Raw genomic sequence first — 13,327 nt, 5'->3', positions numbered from 1 at the left:
ATTCAAACCCCCAGTCTAACTATCAAAATATGATCCTTTGAACACAACCTGTTAAGATTACTAAGAATCTAAAAACTGCATGATCAACTTTAAAGGAAATCTTGAAACAGGTCAGTGGAGTAAAATACCAACACTGTAATAGTCTAAAGAGGCCTTGCACCTTTTATTAGAATAAGAGCCATCTGGACCTATCTGTGAACAATAACAAAATGATTTATATATTCTTATTAAAATCATTTAAAAAAAACTAAATGTGTTTATTTGGTAACAGAAAACTTTCTAAAGTAAGTTTTTTTTCTTTGCTAAAGGTGAAAAAATCAACTTTTTTATTTTTATTTTGAGACACTGAAAGAACTTTCACAACTTAAACTTTTAATCAAAAACAGGGAGCAAAGGTTTGTTAACAAGGTTTGTTTTCACAGGGATATAGGGAGGATGTTCCTTCCTTCCTTTTCTCCTTCCTTCCCATTCTTTTGTAATTGTACTGTATTTTTATATTAATAGGAAGATAGATCTAGATATATCAGTAGGAAAACAAAAAGAGATTATCATGTCAAAACATAGGCTTGGCTGAGAAACAATCTTTAGGAACTCCACATGCAAGAATTGTTGCTGCTAAAGAATGATTAACTGGGGATAAGAAGTGGGTGGAAAAGACCACTGTTGAACTGTTTCTTTGACATCCATCAATATCAATACGGCAGAAGGGCCTGTAGGAGAAATCCAAAAGATTGCAACATAGATTTCCCATCGATATGGTACTTTTTAAAACCTGGCTGAAACTTTACAGAAATTAGAGCTTTATTTAAAGAATAAAATGTTTGTATGTGCAGCAATTGTTCATTTTGTTTTAGCCATGGCACATATATATTTTTCTTGGTAATATACGGTAATTTCTGATTATCTTTGACAAATTTCTGGCTTAAATCAGAGTTATGATCGCATGCTGTGTGTCCTTGGCAATTTCAATTTAGTTCATTTGTACAGCGCCAATTAACCACACATGTCATCTCAAGGCACTTTACAATTCACCAGATCATATTGTCAAATTGATTCAAAGTTTTCTATCTAGGGAAAACCAGTTGATTCCATCGATTCAATGACTCGAATGCAATGAGGAGCATTGAGTCGCTACATGTTCAGCTTATGGCTTTCTCTTCAATATGTGTCATTTTATCTAATAATTAACAACATTATTATATTAATGGCACAGAAAAGTAATGAACCTTGAGAAATTCATATTTTACTGGACTACTGACCTCCCTGCAAAAGGCAGTGTTGCTTTCATGTAGGTTAGTAGCACATCCTAGTGGTGAAATCGAAAATTGTAAAAAAAAAAAAAAATAAAAAAATATATATATATATATATATATATATATATATATATATATAAATGTGTGTGTATTATTTACCTTTACCTTCAAGAACAATCTCTGTTTCCTAAACAACAGTTTAGAATCTTTAAATATTCTCAACTATATGAAAGGAGAATAGTGTTTTTGGATGGTCTTCCAATCATAAAAATCATTGTGTTTCTATATATTATTCCGAATAATTACAAAAATGGTAATGATATGGTTACCATAGCCCAATGCTCATGTATGCATGTACATGCATTCCTTTAAGGTTTCCCATCTAACTGTAAGCTCTTAATATTCTCACATCTGAGACTTGTGCCTGCTGCTGCAGTCTTTTAGTCACTTCCATATGTGTAACATACTGTTGTGAAGGCTGCTCTGCATGGTAGTGCCAAATGGGAGTTTGAGTTATGACATGTGTAGTAATCCCCCCCACCCCCCACCCCCATATAACTATGAAAAAAAAACATGTGCAGTAATGCAGTCCATTCCTCTTGCTCATGTACCAAGAATTTCCAGTTCCTGACTAGGAAAATAAAAGAGGTCTACAGTGCCTCAGTAAAGTCTTTATATATCTGTAAATATTATAGGTTGCAGAAACACAATTAAAGGGATACCACACATTGAGCATGGGACTACGTCAGACCAATCAAGAATAGCATGGACCCAACTAAAAGGCGGGGTTATTGACAGCATCCATCAGAGCAACCCATGATAATGCTAAAAGTGTCAACATCCAAAGCTCAGGTGGGACAATCTGTCAACAGGAACACTTTCAGCAGGGCACTGTACAAATCTGGCCTTCATGGTAGAGTGGCAAGAAGATACAACTGTGGTATCTATATTTACAATTTGAGGTTGGCTACAAGTAAGGAAGTAGACACATGAAACTTACTGAAGAAGGAGGTAGATTTGCTGCCCAAACTGGCCCTGTCCTAGCCCTTATTAAAAAACACTATGGGACAGACCCACTAACAGTTTGTGTTGAAAGAAGTCATTGTGATGACGCACAAAGTTGATTAATTTATCAGGTGCACATGATTTGTTTTTGTGAAATGAGCAGAAGATCAGGTGCAAGAATTTATCATGTTTGCCTTTACTAATAAGCAGAATATATGCAAACTACTGAGAAGAGGACCTGTAGATGCATTTATCTACTACCAGTAACATGATTTATCAAACCTGAAATATTGTTTCTGATTCCAAACTGAATATGTTTAGAAGTCAGGTGCAAAATATTATACAAAAAATTTCTCCAGTCAATATGGCTAAAAGGAGGCATAGGTGAATTGATAGATGATTGTTAAAGAAAATCTTCTAAGCTTGTGTAAACATATTTGGACTGTCATACATTTTAATAATAAAGATATATAATTTATCAACCAATTCTATTCAATGGGGGAACAAGCAAAACTGAATTTTCTTGCCCCTGGATGGATCATTCCAGCTCACACTCACAGTAGGTTTGTTTTATTTTTTTTTATCGGTACACTCAGCAGCCCAGGATAAAGTTAAGAGGTCAGGGCAGCTGGGTTGCTGTATCACCTTGTTCTTGATAATTTCTAATTTTAGTGAAATATATTAGATTAAGACCTGTCCATGGTGTACCTTGCCTCTCGCCCAAAGACAGCTGGACATAGGCACCAGCACCCCTCGCGACCCCATTTGGGATAAGTGTGATGGAAAATGGACGGATGGATGTATGTATTAGATTAAGTGAAAAAATATATTGCTGTAAATCTGTATTTTAAAAAAGAAAAAGGGTGCTACCATTGTGTCCTCTCCCGCTGATGATGGTAGCATCACGCTGTGGCAATGCTTTTCTTTTGCTGGGATGGGGGATCTGGTCACAGTGGATGAGAGGATGGGAAGAGATAAATATGGGGCTATTGTAAATAAGGGATTGCCTTCGAGTCAATGAGTCAATGCAATCAACTGGTTTTCCGTAGATAGAAAATTGAATCAATTTGACTTTATGATCTTGAATTGTAAAGTGCCTTGAGATGGCATGTGTTGGTAATTGGTGCCATATAAGTAAACTGAATAGAATTGAATTGTAAATGAAAATCCTTTAGGATTGGTTGAAAGGTTCATGTAATGCAATGGTGGTGCAGACACCCCAAAATCCTGCAGCAGAAAATGGTTCCACAAGTATCACAATGTGGTAAATGAGACATATTCACAGGAAACCTCTCATCATATGTAAAAAAAACAAACATATGCTAACTTCATAAAACTAACAGTAACGTAAAAAGAGATGCTGCTGAGGAAATTTCGATAAATCCCAGAAAAATGAAAATTAAGTAGTTTCTTTTATCTTTATACTTCTGTTGGGGAAAAAAGCTAAAGAAAATATAATTTAAAGCTCACTAAAAGACATTTAAAAGTCTGCATTTATTGGGAAAAATGTGTAAAAAGGTAAGTTGGTAAAACAAGAAGAAATCACATAAAAAGAGGGGTGGATGTGAAACAAAGCAGTGAGGCTGAAAAAGGTAGACTAACAAAATACGAGGGATCAAGAGAGACAGGAAGCTGGTGTTTGGTCTGGAATGAGGGGTTAACTTGTGGGTAAAGTGGGGGAGGGTCCTTTTAGAAGAAAGGTGCAGAAGGGGAAATATTGTTGTTGTAACTGTGGATGAAATTGGGGTTTAGAGAACTATATTTTACGGTTTAAAACTCTTTTGTTTAACAACAAGAATGATTCATGAATCTAAATTTCACTGCTCAGCGAATGTTCCCACCTGACACCATAGTGCAAGGTGTTTTTTGTTGCCTGAGATATTATAGGGAACTCCAGGTGGGTTTTTGCTCTGTCTATGAGACAGAATTTACTATCCTGAGGAAAAAGAAGGTCTTGGACCACTCTTGGAGGAAAATGGGAAAGAGGAGGACAGAGTGGGAACCCCTGGCCAAGAGGAAATGAGGCTGGAAAAGAAGGGTTGGGGGTTTGGGGGGCTGCTTTGCAGCTCAACAACAGCTTATGCAAGACATCAGTAAGCCAAAACCTGATCAGGTACAGCTGTTCATGGCACAAAACACTGAGAAAGAAGTGGGAAGAGCAGATGAGACAGAGCAAGGGTAGAAATAAGCACATGTAGGATAAAATCCTCCCTCTGAACGTTTTCAGACCTCAGCTATGTATTAAGCTGAACATTTTTCACATGGGAGAGAAGAAAATATTTTGGTGCATAGCTTGCAGAGAGAGGGTGTTTCTTTTTTAGGGCGGTACTGGGATTTGTTGTAGAAGTACTGAGGGAGGAAATGGTTTGTGTCTTTCCCCCTTTCCCTCGTCAGCTTTAGTGCGTGTAACCACTACACAAAAACAAGCAGCATTCCTCAAATCCAGCTTAACGTTTTGGACAAATCTTTTTTTGCAAGCCACAGGAATTCAGCCTACAACAGTCTTCCAAAAGGCCTATGTTTTATTGGGGGAATTTGCCTCTTTTTTATTTTTAGCATCAAGGAGTGTCAGGGTCACATCATTGTCATTCTATTAAATTATTTTCTGGCCAAAGAGGATGGGGTATGTGTCTATGTTTAAGACTAACCGATCACTGTTCCTTCCTGTGATGGGTGTGTGCTCATTGTGAATGCTTGTGGCTAAAGCTGTTTATATTGGTCATCTAAACTTAATCTAAAAAAGAAATTACAGGGAAGAAAGAAAAATACATAAAAACTGCTGTAACAAACCCAGGTCTCTATATAACATAGAAGTTAACAGCATGTGTAAGTAAAGAGAAGCTGAAAGCAGTTTTTGTCCACAGCATTAACATGTCAGACTGTTAGTCAGACTACAAAAAGAATGAACAGAACCTTAATATGTAAATATCTACAAATATCAGAGAATCAAATGTAAGCATGGTTTTCACAGCACTTAGGTATATTCAAAACACCTTTCTGACAAAAATACAAACTTTTGTGGTTGTTCCATTAAAATCCAATATGCATATATAAAGTGGTTAAAGCTGATCCCTGGAAATACATAAGACACCTGGTCCACTAAAGTGCAGTTTAAGGAACAGCAAAGATACTACACAGAACTCTCAAGCTCCCAGGCCTCTGATAGAGGACCTGAGCTTGGAGAAAAAAGGGGAAAGGTGGTGGGGAGGAAGAGTTTGTTTGTGACATAGAACTGGGAAGTTATACAGGCTAAGATAATGGTTATATAGATATATACATACATTTATAGAGACATGCACTGATTTGATACATGGATTGGATATTGGCTCTGTGATTTGATATTGGATATCAATCCAATCCAGTGCATTTTACGTGGAACTGTTGTTTCTTTCCTTTTGCTTTGTTAACAAATAATATAGAACATTAAGTTGTTATCTTTTTTTTTTTTTAACCAAAGTTTATGTCAAAGTTAAAGCCTTCACTCAAATGGTAAGATATATGTTTGATTCATTCAAAGCCGAATCAGAGCGCCTGGTTATCAGTTATAGCCCAATATTGTCAACCCAGGTATTGGTATTCAATTGGATCGGGGAAAAAATGGATTGGTGCATCTCTAATATGTATCATATTATAAAGTATATACATATTTCTTATGATATAATACATGTCCTGTATGTTTATATAATGATATAATACATATCCTATCCAGGGGTGAGGCTCAGAAACTAGTCCATGTAGGCATAAAGGTTGAACTATTGTAATTCTTTATCAGGAAGAATTAAGGTTTATCAGGCAGTCCTCAAACTGTAGTTAAAAGCCTTCAGTTAATCTAAAATGCTGCAGCCAGAGTTCTAATGAAAATAAAAAAGAGAGATCATATCTCTCCCATCCTAGCTTCTTTTCATTGGCTTCTTGTTAAATCCAGAATAGAATTTAAAATCCTCCTTCTCACATTTAAAACCTTAAATGGCCAAGCTTCATCTTATATCAGAAATATGATTGTTCCCTATGTTCCTAACAGTGCACTTTGCTCTCAATCTGCAGGTTTACTAGTGGTTCATGGAATTTCTAAAAGATAATTTGGGGGACAGATCATTTAGCTATCAGGCTCCTCTCCTATGGAACCAACTACCAGTTTTAGATAAAATAAATTTCAATCAGTTTAACTGTATGTTATGGTTGAATTGTCACTGTAAAGTGCCTAGAGATGACATGTGTTATGATTTTCAATAATACTTTTACCAAATATATAGATCAGCATAAAGCCTGTAAATATATTTAGACTGTGGGGAATATTAGCTTTACTTGGTGGGGCCAAGAAAACTTCACAATACCTCAAACTAAGCAGTCTTTTAAGAGACAGTTAAGAGGAAATACTCCCTTTTAACAGGAAGAAACCTCCAGCAGAATCAGGCTCAGTGTGAGTGGGCATCTGCATCTATCATATTGCTTCACTTATTTTGTTTTTTAAGTGATATAGGTTCTCACCTGTATGGGCTGCCTTAAGCCTTTCTATAGCTTCTTCTTTATGTGACTATATTTTTAATGCTCTGGCAACAGCTAGAATTCCCTGTGTTTAAATCCTGATCTAGGGGTTATTTGCTTGATGTTTGAATTTCTCTCAGTACATGCATTGTCTCTGGGTACTTTTTTGGGTGTGGGTTCTCCCACACCCAAAAAAAGGACTGTTTAGTCACTCTAAATTGGCCTATAAGAGCATGTGTACGTAGTTGTGTAGGAAAGCCTGCTTTCAGATATTCAACTCTATTCAGTTCAGTTTAAAACATCCAAAGGGAAATTAAATGTTATTGCAACTCATAGTTTTATCTTTTTGACAAGTCGGTGTTATTAGCTGTATGCAGGAGCTTCTGTAGTTGTTTCTTACACCAAACTTGGAAAAGCATCTGACTGAAAACACTCTGATGAAGTTGCAGGTTCGGTCAACAGGCAGAATGCAGCAGGAGTCCAAAGAAAGATTAGACAAACAGATCAGAACAGGAACAGGCTTAGAGGCAGAATGGGTGAGGATCAGACAATCAGAAACACTCACAAACACTATGCTAAAGAACTCTCAACAAAGGCTCAAATATTCTGGCGCTGATGACTGGAAGCAGGCAGGTCAAATAGAGACTGGAGCAGGGGACACAGATTGGCGGTAATGAGAAACTGGGTGGAGCTAGGCAGGTGAACGGAATGAACAATCAAACCAGTCATCAGCGCCAAACTCACGACAGCTAGAGGAGTTCCTAAGGCAGAGCCAGCTTTCTTTATTGTCATTAGCTATGATGCTGTTACTCCAGAAAATTATGGAGGAAAAGATCACACTCTCTGCAACAGATTTATTGAAGATATGCAGCATGTTACTGCTACTTTGGAACTTAATCCTCCTTTAGAAGAAAAGTTTCTGCTCTCCCTTTTCACTGATGGCTTCCCAGGTTGAGTGTGAAGGGCTGGTTATACTCCTGCAGCAGTGTGTCGCAGTGAGCTTGACGCAGACATTTTTGATTTATGCCCAGTATTGAAACGCGGTCTGCGCTATACGCTGTTGGTCTACATACGGCCAAGGCGGTGAGGAAGTGGGGGCGAGTTTGTCCAGCAATGGAGGGACATGACAGCGAAAAATAGCGAGGATCCAGGTGGAAAAAGGGTCCCAGCATTCTCACGCACCTCGCTCTTCTAGCTGGTCCAACTTAACGAGTTGCAATTTCGGTCATGAAAAAAAAACATGCCGGCCTCCTGTCTGCGGTCAGCTATTTGGGAGAGGTGCAGCAGACTGTCTGTGGAGAGGGCGGGGACGTCTTTTTGTTCACTGCGACACCTAAGCAGACAACCTGGTTTCAAAGTATAAATCAGCCTTGAGTCTGTTGTCCAGGTAAACACTGAGGTATTTACTTCTCCACCACCTCCACTTCTCTCATGATGTTTGGAGGATTGAACTTCTTCATTTTCTACAAACATCTCCCTTGTTTTGTTCACATTCAAAATCAGGTGACTGTTTCCACACCAGCTCCCTGTATTCAGCTTCTTGGCCATCTCTGATGTGTCCAACAACTGCAGAGTCATCTGAGTATTTTTGCAGACAACAGGACTCTGTCTTGTACTGAAAGTCTGAGGTGTACAGAGTAAAGAGGAATGTTAAGTCTACCATCCACTGTGGTGCTCCTAACTGCTTGCTACCTGGTTAGACTGTTAACCCTTTAGTGCTAAAAAACTGTGGTCTGTTGTCATCAATACCCAAAAAGACATATCTTTAGGGATTTTATCTGAAAATCCAAGATTGTTTTAATTAAGCCACGTTGTGTAAAAAATTTGAGTTAATTAAAGGTTTGCAAGATTGTGTATTTTTTAGGTTAATCCACTATAACAACTAGTCAAAAATTGTAAACATTGTTGATCTTCAGCAGAAGGTTTACATTTAGATAAAAAAATGTCCTTATTCAAAGAAAATAAAACTTAGACAACTTTTATTGTTTTTTTGTATACACAGAGTGTATCTTAAAAGCATGCCGAATTCCATTCAGCTTTCCAGCATAATCCAGACAAGAGCCTTTTAACATTTGCTTCAGGAACCAAGAGTGGGTTTGATCAGACTAAAGATGTTAGAGTTTATAACATTAGGTAACAACATTCGTCCTACATTACACTGAAGAAAAAGTGGGGCACTCATAGAGAATAAAGGTTAAATCTGTAAAACTAAGCTGCATACATCTATCTTTTCTTCCACTGCCAAATGAAGTTGGTTGACATTAACTTCTATATTTATGTTTGACTTGCACATGAGTCTGCCAGTGACTCTCAAACTTGTGCCCTTTCGGGTACGTAAGTAAACCAAATGTCTGCTCATTATTAAGTTTGTATTACCCCAAAATTCAACAGATCTGAAGTAATAAAATTCTATCTGCAGTAAGTGTGTGTGTTGAGGATACAATCCAACTCCAAGATCTGTTCATGTGCCCCCCCTGATTTATGAATCAACCACCAGAGCAGAGCCTTGGGGACCTTAATGTTTAAAGGGAACCATATGAGCTCTTATGAGTATGACCTGTTCAGATCTAGAGTCCTGTTTTTAAAACATTATTTACCAACCCTCTGCTGCTCTCTGTCTGAACAAGAATCCAGGCATAAGGGAGCACAATTGACAACGAGCTTTAATGAATTTAATAATCACTTTCCAGGCACAGTGACACACAGCATCATAATTTCATTATCATTTATTTCTTTCATAGGGACGGTTTTACCCTGAGGGCCATTTAAACAAATAATGATATAATGTTAGAAACCTTTAAATACATGTTTTCATCATTTAAGTTCGTTATGTAATCACCGTGACAATTGTTTTGTTGTTGTTTTTTCTGTTTGGGTTTGCATTAATATACTAGCATGGGACTAAAATCTAAGGTGTAGATACATGTACACTTGCACCTTAATCCTTATTTATCTTGATATACTGTATATACCTTGATATACTGTATATATATTGTTTATTCTTAATGTACCTTTTTCCTCCTTGTTTGCACCTTCTTTAATTACTATGCCAATATTTGACCAGTGAACTTCTCCGCTGTGAGATCAATAAAGCTCATCTAATCTAATCTAATGCCAGAAAAAAAGCAAAAAAAAAACAAAAAAACAATATAATTTCTCAGATTTAAAATGCAATACACCACATCCTTCTGTAAAAACCCTTAATGAGATATAAGTTCAAAAGAATGGATTAGAAAAGACCATATATAGTTAACAGTATGTCCTCTCCCCCTTGGGATAATTTGGATCTAAGAGGTTCCCACACCCTTATATTGTGGGTCAGCCACAGCAGGATGACGTAGTCCAAAAAGCTTCATTTTCCCACAGTACTCTGCATGTGATGCAGCATGTATAATAGATCCTCTGAGACCAGGTTCACGCACACACACAAAAAAAACCCACACACACTTAGATTGATCCCAGAGCAGGGTGAAACAGAACCAAAAGTTCTCCAGCTTGATGACACTGTTGGTCAGAGGTCAGGTTCGGTGTTCTTTTAATTGCTCCATTATCCCTTCTTTCAAGCATCCAGGCTGCTTATGTTTACATGACGATCACACCACTGCATCATCTTGGCCACCACAGCAACATTGTTCCTGCACAGATGTGCTGTGATGCCATAAAAATCAAATTTTTTTAACCCTCATTAGAAAAGGAATGTAGATTTTTTCCACCGTATCACTTAATTTCTCAAACTGTCCATTTGATTTCTTCTTACAATCGCAGCCATTTAAAATCGCCCTTCCCAGTCAAATGCCAGCCGAATGGCAGCCCACTTCCCTCCAACTCCCAGCAAACTCCCCTCCAACTTCCAGCAACTGTAATGACCGCCTCTTGCATATTTATTTACTCTGACTCCACCCTTTCACTGAATTACAGGGTGTGGCCAGGAGATGACGCTTCTACTTAGATCTTAATGTCCACAAATGATGACAGAAAGAATATTTTAGAACAAATAATAATGTTTAAAAAGGAATTGTCAGGGACCAGCAAATGACCAGCAAAGGCCCAGCCAAGAGCCTATCAAGGAAAGTGGGGAAATTTTGAATGGCTACTACTGTAAATCATCCACGTTCCATTGGCATTTCATGCCATTCAAGATAGCAGAGGAGGTCTGGAACTTTGTCTAGCAATCATTAGGTGAGGGTGGGGCACATCACTCCATTACAACATCATCACACACTCACACAAACTGGAGCTTGTCTGCACAGACAAAGTAACATCCATCATTTTAAAGGGTGGACAAAACCTTCACATACAAAGAATCTATGCAGGTTGGCTACACAACATTTAAATAAATATCCCAGTGTGGTCATTTATACAACAAAGGGCAAAAACCAAAAGGCTTGCACAAACTATAGCAATAACCTTAGAAGAGCGACTGAAAACCGTAAGACTGGATTTAGAGAAAGATACAAAGTAGGGATGAAGATTAATAATCTGAAACTTAGATTAACAGTCAACAGTCAATAATTACTGAAGTTGGTGAGGAAGTGTGAGTAAAGCATAACTATGCAACTAAAATTAGGATGGAGATGTTTGGTAAAGTAAAACCAGATGTTTAATCTTAAATGAAGTAAAATCAGGAGTAAAATTAAAGCTAAAAAGAAATCCCAACTTAGTTTAAGATGTTGAATACCTGATTAAAATATGGGCCATGTTTGAGATTCAGGTAAAAAAATAAAACAGGTTTGGAATGATAAATACTTAGAGTAGGATCAGCTGTGAGAGTATTATGAATCTAGGTCTAACCGGGTGTAATTATTCTAAACCTTTACATGAATCTAACGAAATATAATACAGAACCAAATAAGTATGTCAGTTTTGTTTCATTCGTGTGGCCTATTGTAGTATTTAAATCTGAATCTGAATACAGGAATACACCTAGTTAGCAATGTAGATTTTGTAGACAAATGCAAATCCGTGAATATACCTTTTATGTAGTTCGCTACATTAAAATAACAAAAAAGAGGCTGTGATATCTACCTGTATAACAGCGTGTTGTAAATATTAACATTACAAATTATTACCTAGTGGAGTGTTGACCTAGTGGGTTAGAGCAGTGCACATGTGTTCTGATAAGGTTTCAAGTTCGATCCCCAGAGCCTCCCCTCTTGGTTCCTGAGCAAAATCCTTAATCCCCGAGTGCCATACAATGGCAGTCCACTGCTCCTCAAGGTGATGGGTTAAATGCAGAGGTAAATTTCTCCAGTGTGTGATCAATCAATTATTATCATTTGGACTTGACATAAAACCATAGACTCCAGTTTGTGATTACTTTCACTTTGGAGCAAAACATAAACATGCCTCACATATGGAGAACACATGAACACCAACCTTTGTGAGCCTCATCCTGGTGCTGTCACTCCTCTCCAAACTCCTTCTTTTTACCGATGAGCTTCGGATCACTGGCACTGGTTGCACCTCTCCCTCCCCACACCAGTCCGAGCTCAGGACACAACCCATATAGGTGGCTGGAGTCCAGGACTCTCCCTCTTCTGTCCGTCTCTCTGCCGTTTAAGTCTTCCTCTCACCTCCTTCCCCTCTCTGAGCAGGCTCCTGGGCAGCTGTTTTTGTCAGCTGGAGAGGAGGAGACCAAGGCCCTTCCCTTTTTCCAGACTCCCGTTCCTAAGGATACACTCTCTCAGCCCTTCTCTACTACTTTTAGAAAACACACTCTTTAAACCCCACCATGCTCCGTCTTGCTGCTGTGGCACTGTCGCCCATCCTTTTATTCTAAAGACAACGAAGTTGCGCACACACTGACTGGTCACTTACTATTCTTTCTCCCACCATCCCTGTTTTCTTCTTCATGCATCAACACTTAAGGATTCATGTTCTCATCCTGTTTTTTCTTTTCTGTCTCATCTCTCGTTGTCCCCATCCCAGGAACGCACGTCTCCTTTCCCTTCTCTCTTGCCCTCCTCCTGTGTCTGCCCCTTCTACCGCGGTTGCCTCACTCTTACATATACAATTACCTCTCTGTTCTCACCTCCCCACCCATCTCTCCCCCTAAGCTCCCCTCGGTTTCCTGCTCCCAGATACCGACAGTCACTCCTTAGCCCCAGCAACAACACATTGTGATAATTGTCCAGAGGATGACTAAGAAAACCCGGCAGCTGTTGGGATGCTGTGAGAGATCCAGGGACTCAGGGTGGACTAAGGCCTCTCTTGTTTACCCTGAAGTGGTCTCTTTGTTTCATAGAGAGAAAGGGAATGTTTTTGTCCTCTAGATTACACACCTATGCAGTGAAATACAGATGTTATGATGGGGAGGATGCCTGGTGTGTGTTTTCAACAAAAATGTAAGTATGTTCATTTTTACGATTATATAAGTGTGAAGATTGTTTTTGCTTCTTACAGGCACTATTCTTTTGTTTATTTCTTCTCCCTCAAGTGTTTTGGCTAGTTCACAATAGCTCATAAGCCTTAGAAATAGGAGACTGTACCCCTTAAAAGGCAAATTCTTGATGAGCCTCCAAAATACTCCCTCCTCCTCCACCTCCTCTTTCTCAAAACTTTGGATTAAGATTCCCAAAGTTTCT

General features: G+C 38.3%; 1 protein-coding gene across 3 annotated transcripts in view; it reads right to left on the bottom strand.

Moving 5' to 3' along the window:
* The window catches only part of LOC107088568 (tensin-2-like), an 83,888-nt gene extending 71,169 nt beyond the window's left edge, over positions 1-12,719 (bottom strand). For 2 of the 3 annotated variants that reach the window (XM_015380827.1, XM_015380828.1), the window contains exon 1: positions 12,120-12,718. In XM_015380827.1, the coding sequence (XP_015236313.1) occupies positions 12,120-12,248 (129 nt within the window). In that variant the 5' untranslated portion in view covers positions 12,249-12,718. Of the gene's footprint in view, positions 1-12,119 lie in introns of all 3 variants that reach the window. The other variant, XM_015380829.1, reaches the window with a different exon arrangement.
* Between the last annotated feature and the right edge of the window lie 608 nt (positions 12,720-13,327).

The sequence above is a fragment of the Cyprinodon variegatus genome, unplaced genomic scaffold, assembly GCF_000732505.1.
Source record: "Cyprinodon variegatus isolate N-32 unplaced genomic scaffold, C_variegatus-1.0 Scaffold222, whole genome shotgun sequence".
Taxonomy (NCBI): Eukaryota; Metazoa; Chordata; class Actinopteri; order Cyprinodontiformes; family Cyprinodontidae; genus Cyprinodon; species Cyprinodon variegatus.
This window is presented reverse-complemented; position numbering and strand designations above follow the sequence as displayed.